The sequence below is a fragment of the Procambarus clarkii genome, chromosome 1, assembly GCF_040958095.1.
Source record: "Procambarus clarkii isolate CNS0578487 chromosome 1, FALCON_Pclarkii_2.0, whole genome shotgun sequence".
NCBI lineage: Eukaryota > Metazoa > Arthropoda > Malacostraca > Decapoda > Cambaridae > Procambarus > Procambarus clarkii.
Genome location: NC_091150.1, coordinates 55,342,610 through 55,363,927, shown reverse-complemented (window position 1 = coordinate 55,363,927; position 21,318 = coordinate 55,342,610). Strand labels below are relative to the sequence as shown.

General features: G+C 45.1%; 1 protein-coding gene across 1 annotated transcript; it reads left to right on the top strand.

The window, feature by feature from the left end:
- Positions 1-4,731: 4,731 nt before the first annotated feature.
- Positions 4,732-20,584, top strand: LOC138355754 (uncharacterized). The gene is made up of 4 exons (XM_069311189.1): positions 4,732-4,825; positions 16,012-16,572; positions 17,343-18,794; positions 19,565-20,584. The coding sequence occupies exons 2-4, from the start codon at positions 16,012-16,014 to the stop codon at positions 19,643-19,645; spliced, it is 2,094 nt and encodes a 697-aa protein (XP_069167290.1). The 5' UTR covers positions 4,732-4,825; the 3' UTR covers positions 19,646-20,584.
- Positions 20,585-21,318: the final 734 nt, after the last annotated feature.

The following is a 21,318-nucleotide window of genomic DNA, read 5'->3' as shown; positions in this document are numbered from 1 at the left end:
TGTACGATTAACGTTACAGGTACATATTTTGCCCACTCGTATAATCTGGCGCCAGAATCTTAACATAACGTCTCAAGGCGATTCCTAACATCATTTTACCAACCTTTTGGAGGCTCTTAGCATCGCTCTATGTTTAGTTCTTATGCAGGATGTTGAGAGAAGTGTTGAAGTAGGCGGGGTATCTATGGGGAAATGTTTTTTCCCTACCTCAGACGTGGCCACACATTTACAATGGTAACGAGCATATATGCATTTTCTACTGTCCTCCGTGGACAGGGTGAGAGATCTGTCCAACATATAGTCCAGGGAATTATTGAACAATCAACCACACAAGGTGATTGTAATGTTTTTAACAGTGAAGAGGGAGTCGTAGAGCAGACATCCTGCTGTCTTAAGGACCTGCTGTAGTGTCCAGGACCTGCTGGAGTGTCCAGGACCTGTTGGAGTGTCTAGGACCTGCTGGAGTGTCCAGGACCTGCTGGAGTGTCCAGGACCTGCTGGAGTGTCCAGGACCTGCTGGAGTGTCCAGGACCTGCTGGAGTGTCCAGGACCTGCTGGAGTGTCCAGGACCTGCTGGAGTGTCCAGGACCTGCTGGAGTGTCCAGGACCTGCTGGAGTGTCCAGGACCTGCTGGAGTGTCCAGGACCTGCTGGAGTGTCCAGGACCTGCTGGAGTGTCCAGGACCTGCTGGAGTGTCCAGGACCTGCTGGAGTGTCCAGGACCTGTTGGAGTGTCCAGGACCTGCTGGAGTGTCCAGGACCTGCTGGAGTGTCCAGGACCTGCTGGAGTGTCCAGGACCTGCTGGAGTGTCCAGGACCTGCTGGAGTGTCCAGGACCTGCTGGAGTGTCCAGGACCTGCTGGAGTGTCCAGGACCTGCTGGAGTGTCCAGGGCGCCACGTCCTGGAAGGTGTGGTGAGCTAATTACTGACGATGTCACAGACTGATATTTGAAACTGCTTGAAGAGTGTTAAAGATGTTTGAGGGTTCCTTAAAGATGTTTGAGCATGTCTGAAGACGAATGAACATTTGAGTTTTTTCCTCTTTAGACTAAAACGAATTTGATAATGTCATTATTATTTTTTCAATATATCATTTTTGTTAACATTTTAACCGCTAACAATATATCAGTGTTAACAAAGAACACTTTGTCTTATCTCTGCGTTATTACCACTATATCAAAGCTCTTGAGTGGAATTACTTATCTCTTGTTGGGGGTTGATCACCAGAGGCTCACGAATATGGGGTCAGAGGTCAACCTGGGAGGGGGGAAGGGGGGCAGAGCCTGCGTTTCCGGGTACCTCCGTATTGTTCCTTACTTTAATATTTTAAATATTAAAAATATTTATATATTAATATTATATATTAAATATATTAATGTCTATATCATTCGTCTTATCATTGTTAAAATATATTAACCTGTTATTATTAAACACATTAACACAATTTGTATGTGTAAACTACCCACGTTTTCTCTATCAACCTGACGACACCATCTACCATACTGCTTGTGTAAAGGAGGAAATGTATATGTTTATCTCTCAGAATGTTCGGTAATACGTTTATTGCTTGTGATGTGTGTCTATGTATGTATTAACACGTTGTACTGAACGGGGTGAGAATAGCTTGAGCTACCTCATCCCTTTGTGTGTATTTTACCTCAATAAACTTATTTTAATTTCAATTTCAATTTCAATTTCTACCTATCTGCCGCCCCAGCCAGCACCAGGCTAACACTGACACACCCGCCAGCCCTCCCCCGTCACCTTCCTCCTCCCCACAGAGAACTGGGTCCACTGTGACCAGTCCCACCAGTGGTAGTGCGCCTCTGTGTCCCGGCTCTCCCTAAGACAAAGGCAGCAAGGTAACTGGGTAAAACCACCTTGGAGACCCATGAGGTATGTCACCATTTTGAAGTCTCCGATGGCCTCCCAGGCGGGCTTATCATACCTCAAGGCCTCCAGCAGGTCTTTGAGGATTACCGAAAACTTGAGAAAGTTTTAGAAGTTACACCGTTGTACTAAGTACTGAATCTGGAATGTTCAGGAAGAAAGGTAATTTATAAAATATAACTGTCCTGGTCACAAGAGCAAAGTTTGAAGGGAATAATAGCAATTTTCTATACTTTGGAGGCATAAATAATTAAGAAATAACACTTAACAACAATTTGTTAATTTGTTCCAACAACCAGGAACAACAACAACAGAGCCAAAGTAGCGGAAGGAAGATCTACTGCGATGTGGTACAAACAAGCCACTGGGTACTACTCTTTCAAACCTGGCAAAAAGATATCCAGAGACATTGCAGTATCCATACACAGACTCAGACTTGGTTACAAGTGCTGCTGGGAGGTAATAAACCCAATAGTTAATGAGTGTCATATCTGTGGAACAGAAGCAGAGGCGCCACTATTGCACTACTTACTGGAATGTGAAGCTACTGAACCCCTGCGTATCACACTCAACTTCAATCCAACGACAGCAGCTTCACTAGATGCACATTTCACAGCCACTACAATGATTATAAAATCCGTTAAAGAATAGAACTCACTAGTGAACATTCTGCATCTACATCCGCCACCAAGATAATGTTATTAAAACACGACTAAAACAGAAGCGAAAAAGAAACGGGGAAAAAGGAGGAAACCCCACCTCCATTTAAAACTTTGACCCAAATATCAGAGTAACAAGGTTAACACGAATAACCGAACTCAATTACGGGCTCACCATAGCCCGTGCTACATGGACATTTCGTTCTGAGTAGCTAAATCAGGAACAGGAACAATAACAACAGGAAGAACAAAAAATAAATAAAAATTTGTTACAAAGAGTAAGGGAAGGTAATTATCAGCAGAGAGCTCTAAGCCATTAAGACTTATAGCACTTGAAAGGGATATTGAGGATAATAATTTAGGATAAGACGAAGGAAAGAAATGGTGCCCAACCACTTAGACGGTCGGGGATTGAACTCCGACCTACAAAAAACGAGACAGTCGCTCTACCGTCCAGCCCAAGGGGATCAGTGTCACACGTGAGGAACTTCCTGCCTGGAGGGTTGACGTTGCTAAATTAAGTCTTTTGCCAATTAAGACTTAATTAAGTCTTTGCCAATTAAGACTTAATTAAGTCTGCCAATTAAGAGTTAATTGGCAAAGTCTAAACTTTGCCAATTAAGTCTTATCCAACAACAAAGTTTTGTTAACGCTGAAAATTATTTTCCCATTTAACTTCATTACGGCTTATATCAGATTACAAAATAGCTTAGCTTTCTCTAGGCCAGGGTAGTGTATGTTGCAGGTTGGTTAGCTGATCATGTTATTGTTACTTGGGTAATGTTTTAATCCAGCCCGGGTACGAACGCAACGTTGTGTCCGGATACGAACGCAACGTTGTGTCCGGATACGAACCCAACGTTGTGTCTGCTACACTGGCCTCTCAGTGCTGTCCTGTCTGCGACTCTGTGTTCAGTGAGGTCCAGCTCTCTGTGTTCACTCATCACAGCGTCTAACAACACACTAGAATTTGTGGAGAGAAATCAAGATATAATGAAACTGACTTCTCAGAAATGAATAAAATTACTTTAATTAAACTTTACAATCTAAACGGATGTGTGTCAGTAGCTTCCAATACATACAGGGAATATCAGAATTCAACCTGGATCTGGGATGGTGAGGGAGGAGGAGGAGCGGGCGGCGTCCTGCACCACACCGCGACAAGCATCATAAGAGACTGCAGGCGGCGCGGTGCTTCGCGGGGGAAAACCCGCATCCGGCATCAACCGTTTTCTTTAATCTTACTAACATATACGACGAATTTCTTTGCACAGACTAAGAAATAGTTGCAAAAAAGTATAAATCTTCTTCGGTATTTAATGAATTGTTATATATATTTCATGATTTACATTTGTTTTGATATTAGTGATTCAGAGTCGGCGCTGAAACGTTAACCCTAAGACTTGTGCATCATGCCACTGATAACTGTCAATACTTGCATTTTTAGCTATTTTAATTTCTTATGACATTAATTATTCAATCATGATTGAGACAGGTACGCACGTCAGCAGGACCGGCCACCCTGTCTGACCGGCCACCCTGTCAAACCGGCCACCCTGTCAGACCGGCCACCCTGTCAAACCGGCCACCCTGTCAGACCGGCCACCCTGTCAGACCGGCCAGGCCGTCGTTGATACTTTTGTCAACAATCCAAGTCTGGCGACGCACCAACACTTTTCCCAACAGTAAATTACAGAAAACTGTCATGAAATTAAACTTATTTTCTCTCCTATCTTGAAGTTATCTTGAGATGATTTCGGGGCTTAGCGTCCCCGCGGCCCGGTCCTCGACCAGGCCTCCTTTTTGTTACACATCCCCCAGGAAGCAGCCCGTAGCAGCTGTCTAACCCCCAGGTACCTATTTACTGCTAGGTGAACATGTGCATCAGGGTGAAAGAAACTCTGCCCATTCGTTTCCGCCTCCATTGGGGATCGAACCCGGAACCTCAGAACTACGAATCCCCAGCGCTGTCCACTCAGTTGTGAGGCCCCTATCCACTGATTCATTGTACTACCTCCAAATCCTCAGTTTCACCTCAAATATTAAAGAAAATACTATAAGGAAACTCTATTATGATTTACGATATATGAAAAAGCCTGACTGAACGAAGATTCCACAGATAATAGTCAACGGTGTAAAAAACGGTCATATATGAGGTAGGTAGTAACAGGAGGATGAGGGGGAGGAGGAGGTGATATAAGGCGGCGCCGGGCGTGGCCGGAGCAGTTGTTGTGCAGTGTGTGCTGGCGGGCGGTAACGTCGGCTCCTCAGACACAGTGAGTATTGACACACACTCATAATATTTGTTATGCACACGATTTTCTTGTCGGATTTGTTGTCTTGACAGATTGACACGAGCCTGGGGGTAACTAGTGAATTCGAAAAGTTAAAAATAGTTAAACAATATACAGGGTGTGAGATTTTAATCACAGTGGCACCTGACTTTGATCTGAGCATATATTAACACCTATTGCATTACTTTTTAAACACAAATCTGCTATTAGACCCTGTGAGCCATCACATATTCATTTATGCATTTAAGACATATATAAATGCCTAAAAATTCATTAATTCGAATTTCAAGATAACTAGCCTCTACTGGCTTATTTCTGTAGTATAGAGGACGACACGCGTCTCATGCTTGACAAGGTTGAATGAATGCGCGTGGCTGAACTCTGATGAACTATGTAAGTACGCTTAGCCGAACCTCGTTGAATAATGTACATACGCCTTGTAGAACCCTGAAGAACCACGCACATACGCATGGCCGAACCTCATACAACGACGCACATGTACATGACCAAACCCCGTACAACGTTGCAAATACGCATGCCCGAACAACCGAATGACGGACGTACGAATTGTCGAAACCTATAGAACGACGCACATACGCACAGCCAAACCCTGTGGCAGTGGAACGACACTGAAATTTTATAACCCTATGAAAATTTTCCTTTTCAATAATATTAAAACACGCCTTGTGCCTACCTGTCCACAATGATATCGACAATATCTTTTTAGGATCAAACATATGAAATAGTTCCATTATTCTATCTGATGTACACTGAAAATGGAATTGAGTCTATACGAACACCTGAAGGTCTGAAATCAGGTGGTCTATGCGAATGGAGTGATAACCTCTTCCGGAGATTTCAACGGATAAAAATAGCAATCTTCGGCGGCTAGCTGCAGGACTGACAAGAATATTATATATATATATATATATATATATATATATATATATATATATATATATATATATATATATATATATATGCAATTGACGATCACAAAACACTGATCATTTTATGCGGAAAATCCACAGAGAAATATGCTCTGTGGATTTTCCGCATATATATATATATATATATATATATATATATATATATATATATATATATATATATATATATATATATATATACACAAAATCTTAGAACACTTTCCCACCAGGAGATTCGAACCCTAGCCAGCACAGAAGCCTTACAGCAACTGGCATAACTGGTACGCCTTTAACCCACTGCACCACAGCTCAGACGTGTCTGAGCTATAAGTATAAGTGTCTGAGTATAAGTAGTATGAGTTTAGTACATATGAGTATGTATTTATATGAGTATGAGTTTAGTATATAATATATGAGTATAAGTGTCTGAGCTGTGGTGCAGTGGGTTAAAGGCTTACCAGTTATGCGAGTTGCTGTAAGGCTTCTGTGCTGGCTAGGGTTCGAATCTCCTGGTGGGAAAGTGTTCTAAGATTGTATAATCTCTCTTGCGTCTTTAGGCAAGTTGTGCATATATATATATATATATATATATATATATATATATATATATATATATATATATATATATATATATATATATATATATATATATATATATATATATATATATATATATATATATATATATATATATATATATATATATATATATTATTGGTGTATACTGGCAGCAGGTTTTCTTTTAAACATGTCTCACTGAATATGACCGCATATTCAGTATTTACTATCTTCTGATTTAGGGCTTCTATCCCTCTAACTATTTTCTTAGCATCAAGGCTTAGCTGAAAGAGGAGTTCTCCAAAACTCATTTTCGTAATTTCAAGGTGAAGAAAAAAGTGAATTGCTATAGAATGTATTACACTTATTTATACAATTTGCACGTTTCGAACCTCACGAGGTTCGAAACGTTGAGACCCGACCAGGACTCCCGACGTACACAGTACTATGTCGTGCGGTACATACGACGTAAACAGTATATTAGTGAAAACGACGATAAGGGTTAGATTAATGATTCTAATCACGAATCGTCTCTAGATTTGTTATTCACTTTTAATGAGACTTATCAGTGTCGTTAAAAGACGCGCTTTGCTAAAGCACTTTAACATCTTCGGAGGCAGAATGACGGTGAATGTAAACTGACAGACAAGAGTGTGTGTATGGCATGCAGGCATGAGGAGCGGCTCATCCTGGTGAGAGGACCGTGTAATCCTGGCCTCTATTCTCCTTGTTCAGCTCGGGCAGTAGGAAGTGTAGACGTTTAGTTCTGTCTGGTCGTGTGGATGGTTGAGTGTAGTCCGGCTGCATCGGAATATTTTAGTGATGCTGGTCCAGATATACCTATTGCTTGTCTATTTGTGTGTCGAATTGGCATGATCTTTGAAAAAGTCATATTGTTCATGCATTATCAGTTCCTTGAAACAAAAGATATATGATGTCGTCGTACCTATATGTTAGTATCGTTGGGGGTCGAGTGACCCCAAGTCTGACAATGCATAAATACTAAGACTTTCAAAGATCTCATCATTTCAGAACAACTGCACCATCACCACAGATATCCTGATGTGCAATATTGAAATAATTGCATTTTGCCTTATGGGGGAATGCTTGTTTGATTTGCCTCGAGGCTGGAGCTCCCATCACGAAGTTTAAAATTAAGAAAACTTTTGTGAATGACATAGCAGTAATTGGAGAGTTCCTTGGGCACTGGCGAATTCAAAGAGCGTGCTAGATATCAGTGCATATGTTTAAGAAAGATTAATTGGCAGGAACAGGTTCCTTGTGTTACGGGAGGCCCAACAACACTTATTGTAGACCCTGTATCCTCTGTATCCTCTGTATCCCTGTATCATCTGTATCCCTGTCTCCCTGTATCATCTGTATCCCTGTATCCTCTGTATCTCTGTATCCTCTGTATCCCTGTATCCTCCTAAGTCCGGACAACCTGTCTTCTCGCATAACATCGTATCTTGACGTAAAAATCCCCACCGTCAAAATAAGATGCATTAAAAATTATCATAGCTGGCAAAATTAGCGTGATTTTCCGTTTTTTATTAGTGGATCCTCGGTCATGTTAAGTTTGGGAAATTTAGTACATAATATTTTGTGGTGTTGTGAACGGTGGAGAGGACGGCCTTCCTGGTGACCACGGCCGTGTTGGGACTGCCAGGGCAGAGGGAAGGTGAAAGATAATATAAGAATTAGAAGACTAACACCAGGCCTGAGGGTGAGGGAAGAGTTCCTCGGAAGGAGTGTGATTTAAGGCAGGTGAAGGCTTTGGGTGACAAGGCACTCTACTTTTATGTAAATCTTATAGACAGCAAGTATGGATGTGGACGACTTTAAACATTCAAAGAGGAGAACTGTTAACTAAGATGTTGGGATATATTCAGGGAAGAGGTAAGGGAGAGAGGGTGCAGTAGAGTCTTGGGGAAGGTCATAGGTTCAATACAAGGGCAAGGAGGGAGGAGAATTGGCAAATGAAGGTATTCAAGCGATAACTAACGAGAGGTTTTCAGACGAGGACTGACATTTATCCATACCTGACAACTGAAACGTAAATATCAAAATACGAAGAATTATAACTTAGTGAGTGTTAAGAGAGCAAGGTGCCCCAGTGTGGGGTTGTAGAGCAAGGTGCCCCAGTGTGGGGTTGTAGAGCAAGGTGCCCCAGTGTGGGGTTGTAGAGCAAGGTGCCCCAGTGTGGGGGTTGTAGAGCAAGGTGCCCCAGTGTGGGGTTGTAGAGCAAGGTGCCCCAGTGTGGGGTTGTAGAGCAAGGTGCCCCAGTGTGGGGTTGTAGAGCAAGGTGCTCCAGTGTGGGGTTGTAGAGCAAGGTGCCCCAGTGTGGGGTTGTAGAGCAAGGTGCCCCAGTGTGGGGGTTGTAGAGCAAGGTGCCCCAGTGTGGGGTTGTAGAGCAAGGTGCCCCAGTGTGGGGTTGTAGAGCAAGGTGCTCCAGTGTGGGGTTGTAGAGCAAGGTGCCCCAGTGTGGGGTTGTAGAGCAAGGTGCCCCAGTGTGGGGTTGTAGAGCAAGGTGCCCCAGTGTGGGGTTGTAGAGCAAGGTGCCCCAGTGTGGGGTTGTAGAGCAAGGTGCCCCAGTGTGGGGTTGTAGAGCAAGGTACCCCAGTGTGGGGTTGTAGAGCAAGGTGCCCCAGTGTGGGGTTGTAGAGCAAGGTGCCCCAGTGTGGGGTTGTAGAGCAAGGTGCCCCAGTGTGGGGTTGTAGAGCAAGGTGCCCCAGTGTGGGGTTGTAGAGCAAGGTGCCCCAGTGTGGGGTTGTAGAGCAAGGTGCCCCAGTGTGGGGTTGTAGAGCAAGGTACCCCAGTGTGGGGTTGTAGAGCAAGGTGCCCCAGTGTGGGGTTGTAGAGCAAGGTGCCCCAGTATGGGGTTGTAGAGCAAGGTGCCCCAGTGTGGGGTTGTAGAGCAAGGTGCCCCAGTGTGGGGTTGTAGAGCAAGGTACCCCAGTGTGGGGTTGTAGAGCAAGGTGCCCCAGTGTGGGGTTGTAGAGCAAGGTGCCCCAGTGTGGGGTTGTAGAGCAAGGTGCCCCAGTGTGGGGTTGTAGAGCAAGGTGCCCCAGTGTGGGGTTGTAGAGCAAGGTACCCCAGTGTGGGGTTGTAGAGCAAGGTGCCCCAGTGTGGGGTTGTAGAGCAAGGTGCTCCAGTATGGGGTTATAACGGAATATCACTGAGACAGTCGCGGTTGAGATGAGGAACAGATTTGTCTGGCGTCTTCGTAAAGTATTATAACGTGGAATAGCAGTTAATCTGACTTGCGGAACGTCAGCAACACTGATAAAATAAAGCAGCCTTGGGAACAACTTTTGCTACGACTGGACTGGGTGGGACGACTGAGCACAGTTCACTTACTGTCCGCCCCGCGAGGCGGGTCGTCCTGTGTGCAAAACAAGACATTAAATGACGCACCGGCTCCAATACTTGGCTCAAGGCATAAATCCTCCCCGACCCCAAAATATAAAGCATCCACCATCTCCACTGATAACGGATAAAAACCCTGATAAGCAAATATAGAAACTAAGTGAAGAATGACGCCGCTATATACAAGTTCCTGTACAAGGTTTTAAATCACTTGGGCAAGGCGAGAGTCCTGGAATATTGCGTCATCAGCTGTGAAGCGGACACGGAGAGACCGTCTAGGGCGGGTGGAGGTCATTACCAAGGCCAACCACCATCTTCCGTTACAATGCTCACTCCTTTTTCCACTTCATTTTTCCTTGACGGTCGCTGACATTAGTTTTTGCTCTTTACCTGTATTCGAACGCTCTCCTAATATATTTTAATTACCTAAAAATATTTTACTCTCAGCGTAAAATTTTTTTCTCATTCAGAATTCCATTTATCATCATCATTTGCGGCGAATGAGGGAAGGAGAGAGGGAGAAAGAGAGACACGATTAAATATGAGAGGAAGGGAAGGGAGAGCTGATGATTATATAATCCTTGAACCCTCAGGAATTGCTATGAGGCTAAATCACAACAACACGGGCGGCGCTAACCCAAGTTGGCGGGAAGTTCGGGGCCAAGCTTCATGTAAATTCAAAATAAGAGATTTAAGTGAGAGGATTCCAGTTTGAAGTATAAACTGCAAGTCTTCCAGCAGAGGATTTAATGCGGCAGACTGCCAACAGAAGATTCCGAGTTTTCAAACAAAAGGCTTCAGGCTAGGAGGCGCCTTGCATGAAGCCTCCAGCATTCACTGAAACAGTAGACGTTTCCAATAGGAGGCATCAACCGAGAGGTTTCCGACACGAGGCTTCAACCAAGAGGATTCCGGTATAAGCCTTCCATGTGGGAGGGGGCCATGAAGACGCGACAGCTCATGGTCTGGGAGCGGCAACAATGACTAAGGAAAGAGGCTCGAGAATGATGTCACTACACAGTCAACAAAGGCAACTCCCACGGACGCCACCCACTCACGTTCACCAACACTTCCCGCTCACCACCACCACCCACCCACACACACACACACACACATACATCTACCCACATACGCCCATCATACCCCACGCTCACCACCACCCACACACACACACACACACACACATACATCTACCCATATACGCCCATCATACCCCACGCTCACCACCACCCACCCACACACACACACACACACACACCTACCCACATATGCCCATCATACCCCACGCTCACCACCACCCACACACACACATCTACCCACATACGCCCATCATACCCACGCTCGCATGAACATGTCGCCAAAGGCATTATACGCAAGATTGCGTCATCCCAGCCCAGCCTACGTCAGCCCAGCACCCACCCGCTCCAGCTCTCAATCACACCTCCAGGTGCTGGCGTCTTGAGCAGTTGAGACAGGTAAACATGATATGATAAGGAGAGGTATCTGCATTCCATACACTGTTACCACACCAGGGCTCTATACCTACCTTTCCCGCAGAGTTACCAAGTCAGGACCCTACCTTCTCGGCATGAGTGTCAGACCTGGAGTCACCCAAGATAAAGATCAAGAGCCGCTTTCACGGCATGTTGGAAATTCTGGCTGTACGACATTGGGTCAGACACATTACATTTGCTTCTCACTAGATGTGTGGCCTTGCCTTCAATTTTGTCCAACATCTTTAGACAAGATTGGACAAGACTTTAGACAAGACCACATCCTAAGTTAGTGGCGAGTACTCCATTATAGAGCTGATTTGGGAGTTGGTGTGTTATAGGTCCCTTAGCATCTAGGTGATGCGCTGACATCCGCAGACAGGCTATAGTGTCCTAGCACATCCTGTAACGTTTTTTACATGTCTTCTAAAAGAAAGATTTTTATCAATTTCCCCTCCTGACGTGGTAACTGATGGAATGTATATCAGTGACTTCTTATCTAGTGTTATAAACGGCCGATATATTTGGTGCTTTCATGAGATGCCCATCAATTGGGTATTTTTATCTTAGGCTACAGTATCTTGTCCAGCTTCATCCCAGATAAAAAAAATTAGTTTTAACAGTTTCTGGGTGTAGGAGTGGTGTTGGGTGGTGTCTGGGTGTAGGGGGTTCTCTGGGTTTAGGGTGGTCTCCAGGGGAAAGATGGTGTCTGGGGGTTGGGTAGGGATTAGTGAGTTGGATGGGGGTCTGGTGGTAGGGTGGGGGTCTTGTCTTTGGGTGGGGGATCGGAGGTCTTGTCTTTGGGTGGGGGATCTGGGGATTGGGTGGGTGCTTGGGTTAAGGTGAGGGTCTGGAGGTAGGGTGTAGGGTGGTGGTCCAGCGGAGGATGGAGGACGTGGTGGTGGGGGGGGGGGGGGAGGAAGGAGAGGTAGAGTAAAGGGTAAAATAATGATGCTGGGAGGAAGAGTAGCTTATACAAAGAACATGAGATTGAAGGAAAGTGTAGATCGGATCTCACGAAGAGGCACAGGCCTACCACTTGGGACAGACAGAAGAAGAGGCCATAGCTATACCCGTGGACAGGACACTCTGGACACCTGGGCACCCGTCACCACCTGAATGCTTTTTGCGCTACCGCTCACAGGATGAGTATGGGGTGCGCAATAAACTTGCCAAACAATAAAAATCCTGACTGCCAGGTCACAGCCTGAATATTATATCAGTCTTTCCTTAAAGCAATAAAAATACATTCAATTTGCACCTTTAACGTAATTAAATCCTGCCTCTACTCTACACAGACGCCGTCTTGTAGAATCGGCTCTTATACACAATGTACCCAACATGAACTTGAGTCCTGGCTTTGTTGCTGTGGACTCTTCCCTTTCACAGTATATACTCAAATGCTCTAATCTTTCTAACAAACGTGACTTAACATAAGCTTACCCCTTCCATTTATCTTTCTTTTTCTCTTTCCTTTTCTTTCTCTCTTCTCCCTTTTTCTGTGCATTGTCTTCTCCTACGCTCCCTTGCTATCCTCTTCTTTTTCCTATTACCATCTCCTTCGGTAGTTATAATAGGAGCTGCCTCGTATGGGCCAATAGGCCTGCTGCAGTTCTCATTATTACTACTATCCCCTACACCTTTCTTTCCTCCTCAGCTCTCTCTTGCCTATTTATTGCCTGTCCCTACCTGTCCTCATCACAATCGACTTGAGAATGGTCCAGGACGGACCGAAACGTCGTCGTCCCTTCAACTTCTAGTGTGTGGTCTGGTCAACAATTTAACGTAATTACCTCTCTGCAACCCGAGACATCACTCCAGCCCACAACCCTTGTAACACATCCTGGTGGTGGGGTACGTCCGGGTGGGTGGGGTGTTGTAGGACAAGTTCAAGTACGTTTATTGAGACAATAAAATAAATCTTAAAAGGATTGGTAGCTTAGGCTATTTCTACCCTCCTTGTTGTAAGACAATACTTAATGGTGGCTCGATTAAAGTTCGATGTGTAGGTGGTGGTAGGTGTGCTGGTTGTAGTGATGGGTGAGAGGGTAGAAGTAGGGAAGAGGTGAGGGAAAGGACCACAAGGAAGGGGTGATGGTAGCGGGGAACTAATGCAGGGTGAGGGTAGAAGGGGTGGGAGTGGAGAAACAGGCTACGCGGTCGTCCTGATGGGGTCGCTTGGTCCCTTTCAAGTCTTGGACTATATTTTTTAGTAACGGATTTAAGTACATGTGCATTTATTTAACTGCCCTGGATTATATTATGAGGAAGTACAGTGTGTTAAGACTGCTGCGAGTCGCCATCACACAGGAAGGCTAGTCATACAGACTATGTAATTAGTAGTCTGCTCTGACAAATCATAGGTGCATTATGAGGATATCTTCAAGAACACGAGAGCTAAGGAAATAATTGCAAAGCTCCAGGTACCTGAAGCCGGCAGGTCTGAAGGGATTGATAATTGGGCATTCATAAATGTGTGCGAGGTCAAAACCCAGTTCCTGCCTACAGCTTCCACCTGGAGTGTTCAGGATTGGGAGATCTGTCACCTGTAGCCACCTGCCACAGGTAACGGTAACCCAACCTGATCCTGGCAACCACTGTGTCGCACAGTCTGGTGGACATTTTGTGGTGCTCATAAACATAGGTTTCAGATCTAAACATTTCATAAATCTTTATACTGGTGCTATCAGGCCCCTTGGGGGTCAGTAATTTCTCCTATTAGAGCCGAGTGTTTGTAACAATATAGTGTTGATAAGAGTTGGGAATGCCTAGGCCTAATTCGTCTTTGTTATACGCTAATTTGACTGCAATGTATGTGTAATTATGATGGGTTATATTTATGTGTGATGGTATCCATACAAAGGAGATTCGAAACCCTTTATTCTGGGCAGCGATCAGTTCATTTATAACTGCTAGTACGAGGTTCTTGCTGTAGATCTTACAGGAGAAGTTGTCAAGTGCTTGAAGAGCAGACTTTGAATCACAAAATATTATTTCTCCTCCCGTGGTTTTTAGTGTATTGGTAACTAGTTGCAGTGCCGCTAGTTCTGTTTGTGTAGAGGTCAGCCAGTTGTTTAACCTGACACTGATAGTGTGCAAGTATTGTTTCTGTAAAACCTACATGCTACACTCCGTCCTATTGACGATTGGACTGAGCCGTCGTTGTAGACACAGTGGTTGTGGGGTCTAAAATTATTGGAGGAGGAGGCAATTGTTTAAAGAGAAACAACTTTGAGAAGAGCAATACTCATTACCTTTGTTGGTGACGGGTGTGTATGGTACTTGAATAGTGGGGTACTGATAGAGGAATATCGGAGACAGGTAGATTACATTTAAAAGGAATGTTCAGTTTGATGAGATTGTGGTCATTTTACTCAGCCATTTATCATACAAGGAGTGAGTCGGTACGTTGACACCAGTCAATAGGATGTTAACAGCACAGAATAATTTGTCTCTGAGCAATGCAGGAGATGGCGGGTCTCTCATGACAAAGACGAAAAGGTCGTGTTGACTTGCATGATTCTCTCTAGCTTCAGTTGGAAGATTCAGTTCTTCATTTATGTCGATGGTTCTCTTGCAACTTGGGGCACCAAGTTGCAAGAGAACATCAGGGCATCATTACCCTGATGGTCTCATTCAGTTTTCCAATTTGTTCAAATCAGAGGCGGGGAAGTTCATTAGGTGCAAGGCATGATAATCAACTAGAGATCTTACAAACATCTTGTAGAAAAATCTAGCATTTAACATTGATACCAATAAGTGTTTTCAGTGGTTTAAGTCTTTCTTTTAACCTACGATGTAGGTCATTTACAATGTCACTGATTGTAAATGGACGGACCCAATCTGATTTGTACATGGATATCAGTGACTTTGCGTGATTATGCTGTGTAGGAGACTGACCTTGTGTGACGCAGGTGATTGACCTTGCGTGACGCAGTGGGCGATGGTCCCGCGTGATGCAATGAGTGCCATCCACTGCAAAGCAAGGCACCAAGAGCATCTGCAAAACACCGCCCACTACATGTACAAACTATCCAGAAGCTCCATAAATCACAATCACTGAACATCAGACGATGCTAAAAAGATTACACCACGAAGAGACAGATGGTCCAAGACCTTGGATCTACTCGAAACCATCCAAATGCTTCAATTAAAAAAAACTAAAACAGAAAACCCACGTCCACAAAACCCTTTGTACCCAAAAATTACCGCCCTTATAGAGCGGCACAGCACAGCATGCACACACACAAATTGTGAAATATTAAGGGTTTTCAATATTTTTATAACTCATCAGCCTCCTCGTGAAAAATTGAGTTTAGGATTTTACACATACATCACCTTATATCACACATTTCTAAACCTTTCCTTTACCTGTACCTCTCCCCAGTGTCTGTAGTAGAACATCTCAGCCATACAGTGTGGTTCAGCTTTTGATCTCCCAGTGGTAAGAGCGTTTGAATTGTTATGTACTTTAAACAAGCAGCAGTAGTACACCTATGTCCACTACGGGCTCACCATAACCCGTGCTACTTGGAACTTTTGTTCCCAGTAGCTGAATCTATAACAAGAACAAGTAGTACACCCACATCCCAACGTGATATTCCACTGGTTCACAATTAATCGATATGCTTTCAAATGGCTCCTGCTCTCGTTAATGGCTGGACGTCGTATGAGGCTGTGTGAGTGGGTGATTCACTGATATTGGTATACCAGCGAGTGGTCAAGATGCTAGCATGACACACGGGGAACTTTGTGTCCAAACACCCGTCAAAACATGTTAAGTGCAACATGATTAACAAGTGTGTTTATTCCTATACAGATGCGTGCATTAGTGCTTGCGGTCGTGACAGTGGCGGTGGTGTCGGCATACGGGCCCCCCAAACCTCATTCCAATGACAACGGCTGCAGTAGTGGGAACTGCGGCAGCTCAAGCAGTTCTGGCAGCAGTGGCGGGTGTGGTACTAGTGGCTGCCCTCAAGCAGGTAACACACAGATAACCTGCAGCGGAAGCGGCTGCGTCAGCGGTAGTGGCGGTGTCAGTGGTAGCAGTGGCAGCAGTGGCAGCAGTGGGAGTAGTGGCTGCTCTGGTGCCGGGTGTCCAGCAGGCGACTCTGCTCCATACTGGTGGCTGGGAGACAACTCTCCCTTTAAGCTTCCTCCAGGGGCGCAAGACTCCCGCACGCCGACTAGCCCATTCCAGCAGCCCGCGAAATCCAAACCATCACCACTGTCACCCACGCTCCACAACCTGGTGATCCCACCCATGGGCATCTGTGATCCCACATTCGTCTGTGTGCACTGGCAGCTGTGTCGGGACGGCTATGTTATCAGCGACGGCACTGGTGAAATCAACAAGCAGCTCAAGGAGATCCCGTTCCAGGTGAGAGCAGCTACAGGCACAGTGTGAAGGACATGTCTGTATAACTCTTGTGCTATGGTCTTGTACAGTTTACACGTGTAATGAATATGTGAACGGGATAATTATATGAGTGAGTCTGTAGTAGATGAGCCTAAATTTTACTGTCAGTACATTTTTGTACAGCATCACTTTAAGTAAACACTACACAGAGAGCAATGTCTGGGTGGACGCACCAAATAGGGTTCTGGCAAGCCGGAATAACCTCCCCAGCACCAGAATTTCGTGGGACTTCAGGACCCCATCGTGACCCATGGGATCCTCAGTGCTGTTAGCTTATTCCCTATAAATCTTCCCTTTGAGGCCTTCTGCCGTCATGCCAAATTATGTTAAATTACGGTCAACAGTGTACGAATGCATACCTGACAGACAGGTAAACGCTATAATTTGCACTATTGATAGTTGCGTGGATATGTAGAATGACGTATAGGTGTTAGTATTTAGGAAATGAGCACAAAATATAAATAATGGCAATGATAGCATGTCCATGGTAGGTGCAGGAGCCCAATGTCTGTCAGGTGGAGACATGTGGGGAATGTATAATCTTGATGCAATATTCTTGCAAGACTAATAATTGTAAGTTATTCTTCCAAAAAGCAATTACCGGTGTTCACATATCTGTGATGTATTACTCGTGTAACAACTGATCCGTGAACGCGTCTCTTGGCGTTCCTCTTAAGACTCTCTTTTTGTTGATGATTCCCATTCTTTATATTCCTTTTGTTGTCTTACAGGTGAAGTTCAAGTACACCAGTTGCGGCGGAGACATGGTATGCTGCGGCGTGCCCTCAGGCGGCTCCCAAGTGCCCTCAGGCAGCTCCCAAGTGCCATCTGGCGGCTTCCAAGTGCCCTCAGGCGGCTTCCAAGTGCCCTCTGGCGGCTCTCAAGTGTCCTCAGGCAGCTCCCAAGTGCCATCTGGCGGCTTCCAAGTGCCTTCTAGCGGCTCCCAAGTGCCTTCTAGCGGCTCCCAAGTGCCCTCTAGCGGCTCGCAAGTGCTCTCAGGCGGTTTCCCAGTTCCCTCTGGAGGCTCCCTAGTGCCCTTCGGTGGCTCCTCTGTGCACACAAGTAGCTCCTCAGTGCACTCCGGCAGTTCCTCGGTGCACTCCGGCAGCTCCTCAGCTCCTGTAAAAGGCTCCTTATTGCCTTTCAGCGGCTCCTCAGTGCATTCCGGCGGCTCCTCAGTGCATTCCGGCAGCTCCTCAGTGCCTTCAAAAGGCGCCCTAGTGCCCTTCGGCGGCTCTTCGGTGCACACCAGTAGCTCCTCAGTGCACTCCGGCAGCTCCTCAGTGCCTGCAAAAGGCTCTTTACTGCCGTTCAGCGGCTCCTCAGTGCACTCTAGTGGATCCTCGGTGACTTCCGGAGGTTCCCTAGCGCCCTTTGGTGGCACCTCAGTTCACTCCGGCAGCTCCTCGGCTCTCGCTGGAGGCTCCCAAGTATCCTCCGGCAGCTCCATAGTGCCCTCCTTCAGCTCCTCCGTGCCCTCTGATGGCTCTCCGGTCTCCTCCGTCGGTTCCCCAGTGACGTCGTTCGGGTCATCAGTGCCGTCTTTCGGCTCGCCAGTTCCTTCCTCTGGCTCTTCTGTGCCTTCTGCCGGACCTCCAGTACCCTCAACCGAGTACCTTGTTCCCTCTGCAGACTCTCCAGCACCATCTGCCGGCTCCCAAAGTGCTGCTCGGCTCCCTAGCCCCCCACCTTCTTCCTTCTCTTTGCCCACTATTTCTAAACCCCTCAAACCATTCCCCCACAGTCAGTTGGGAGTAAATCCACCGAGCAGTTCTGGATCACCGGCTCAGAATGTACCATTTTCCCAGTTCTCATCCACAGTACCTCAGACCACCCTGGCTGGTGGCCAGCCCTCGGGGCTCAGCCCTCAGCCTTCCAGCATCAGCCAGGCCGGCGCTGTCGCACCTTCCCATTTCCCTTCAGCAGGACATCCAGGATCACAGGGACGTCCCTTTAGCAACCCCATCAACCCTGTGGGTCCTTCCAGCCCGCAATCTACATCCATGCCGGGTATGATGCCTGGTATGATGCCGGGTATGGTGATGCCGATGCGGTCTGGGTCGTGCAGCGCTGGGACGTACTGCGTGCCGGCCGCACAGTGTAACCCGTACACAGGCTTCATTCTGAGGGATAACACCCCGGTACTGGCAGTGTGGCCAGACTCGCCCACCGTGCCTTTACTGGTAAGTTTGCTTCAGAACTTTACTCTCACTCTATTCTCTATCATAACGGTTCGCTCCACAGGACATTTTCACTAGGCTGTAGCAAAACAGTTAGCTTTTCAAGACAAGTTCACTGTACCATAACAACTCTAACAACTTTTTCAGTTCTCGAGCAGCTACACATGCAAGTGCTCCTGTTAGTTATCAAAGCAGTTATCCCGGATGTTGACTAGGTAGACATAGGTAGTCGTAGCCTCATTAGGAATGATTCTGTACTTTATAACTACTTCATTATACTGTACTACAGTTTTATACATCAGGTTAAAGTATGTTTGTTGAGACAATAAAATACATCTCAAAGGGCTAGAGTAACTTAGGCTATTTCTACCCTTCTGTTTTGTATATCATTGCATAATAACCTAATGTTCAAAAAAATTATATAATTTTAGAACAGTTATGCATATATAGGCCTAGTATAGGTTAACTCATAAGCCATTGTGTGCAGACAATGTAGTTATATGCTTACAGTTACCAAAAATGTGTGGGATCAATAAGTGTAAAACTCTACCTTTGATCTACTGGGTCGTTCGTACTTCATTTTCTTTGTATAACATAAAATAAAGGCTATATGCATTAGAAGAAATAAGTTATTTGGTGAATATAATATTCAGTTGGATATGAGCTGGTTGGATATAAATAGCTGCCTCACATGAGCCAATAGGCCTTTTCTAGTTCCTTTATTCGTATGTTATTATGGCCGCCGTGAATTAACACAAAGGTGTGTTCCCCAGGACTGTTTCGTGCCAGATGGCTCCATCACTGGCGGCGTCTGCTGCCAGGAGCCGCACCCCAACGCCGGAGGAGCCGACTAGACCACTCCCATCTTCACCACCTCGTCAGCTCCCGCCATAAACGTCCACGCCTATACAAGCCATCTTCACCTCCACCCCCCACGGCAACGCCCACGCCCAACACCTTCAGTCCCACACCCTTCATGCTCACCACCTCCAGACCCACCACCTTCACGCCACCATCTCTAGGCCCCCCACCTAAAGGCCCATCACTTCCAGGCCCACCATCTTCACACCACCACCTCCACTAATGTGGCTTCGGTATACATCTTGCTTGCTCGGTGTTGGGATTAAGGCCTACCAACCTTTAGAGTTAGTAAGGCCATATAATAGCTTACTGACCACCAGCAAGTATACTTGAACCCTGAACATAAGGCAGCACTAAAATATAAGCTGCATATACACAGAGAAGTTAGGTACACCTCTCAGTGTATACACCCTATCTTCATTTGTTTGCTTGGCAGAATATATGTTTCAATGACGACACTTATCATTGCCAACTTAGTGACCTGTATATACATTTCCTAAAGAACTGTTGCTTATAAAGGATAATTTTTTATTATGTTCTGAACGCCTTTTACATAAAATTTTTAAATATAGTGATGCGCAAATTTATTTATAAAATTATTGTGCATAATTATTCAACAAAAGTGAAAAAATTGGCTAAAATAATGGCAACTTTTCCATTTGGTGTGTTTATACATGAGAATATTGGTTACAGTTATCAACGTTACGTGTTTGTATCTCCAGTATTCATAAACTGCCTTCCAACAGTCTTAAGAGTTTAGCCTAGAGATATCACATGACTTGGCAGTTTTTCTTGAAAACTGGCGATAGTTGGCTAATTTAAGTGTAGAGTGAACAGGCTACACACAGTTTTGTAATAACTGATGCAATATATTATACCATATTTTATTATTTATGAATATTTTCTATGTTCAATAAAATGGTGTTATTGTAGAGGTATTTGCCTATCCAATGACGTTTAAAGTTATATTTATGTAGGAAGTATAAACAAAGGAATTTGAATTCCAAACGGTATTCAGTTAACCTCATGGTTTCCAATTGTTAGGCTTATGAAATTCTCCCAGGCTAACTACTGATTGTCCTCAGGATGCGACCCACAACAGTTTCCTAACTCACAGATACCTATTTACTGGTAAGGGAACAGATTCATGAGGTGAAAGAAAGCATGCCCAAGCGTCTCAGACCTGAGAAACAGTCTACGTCACACACACACAAGATCTAACAACAGACGAGCAACACATTCGTTCAGTAAGTCTGTTCTTATGATATTAACTGAAGTCATTCAAACACCCCACACAGTCACGATGCGAGTAGCCTCTAAAACCTGAACTTTTGGAACCGCTTTACGTCATCGCTATTCTTTTAAAGTACCTTATCTAATTAGCTGGGTCATTTTCAGTCCTTCCGCGAGTGTTGACCGCGAAGGTTCTCAGTAGATTTGTGTTGTATGATGGGCAAATAATAATTTTTGCCTATGCCCCTCGCGAAAGTGTTGGGTCACTCCATCACAGCCACAAATTCAAAATGACCCCCATTTTGGAAATTATATATTAATTGGTTTGGTCTATAATGTTGCACAGTACAAGTTTGGGAAGAGGGGGGGGGGGGGGTAGGAATTAATTTGTGATGCCAATTTGATTATTTCAGTAAATTTTGACGTTTAACTC

Excerpts from the sequence above, each read along its gene's own strand:
- LOC138355754 (XM_069311189.1), top strand. The coding sequence starts at position 16,012 with ATGCGTGCATTAGTGCTTGCGGTCGTGACAGTGGCGGTGGTGTCGGCA. Across the intron at positions 16,573-17,342 it reads TCAAGGAGATCCCGTTCCAG|GTGAAGTTCAAGTACACCAG; the intron begins GTGAGAGCAGCT and ends GTTGTCTTACAG. Across the intron at positions 18,795-19,564 it reads CGCCCACCGTGCCTTTACTG|GACTGTTTCGTGCCAGATGG; the intron begins GTAAGTTTGCTT and ends TGTGTTCCCCAG.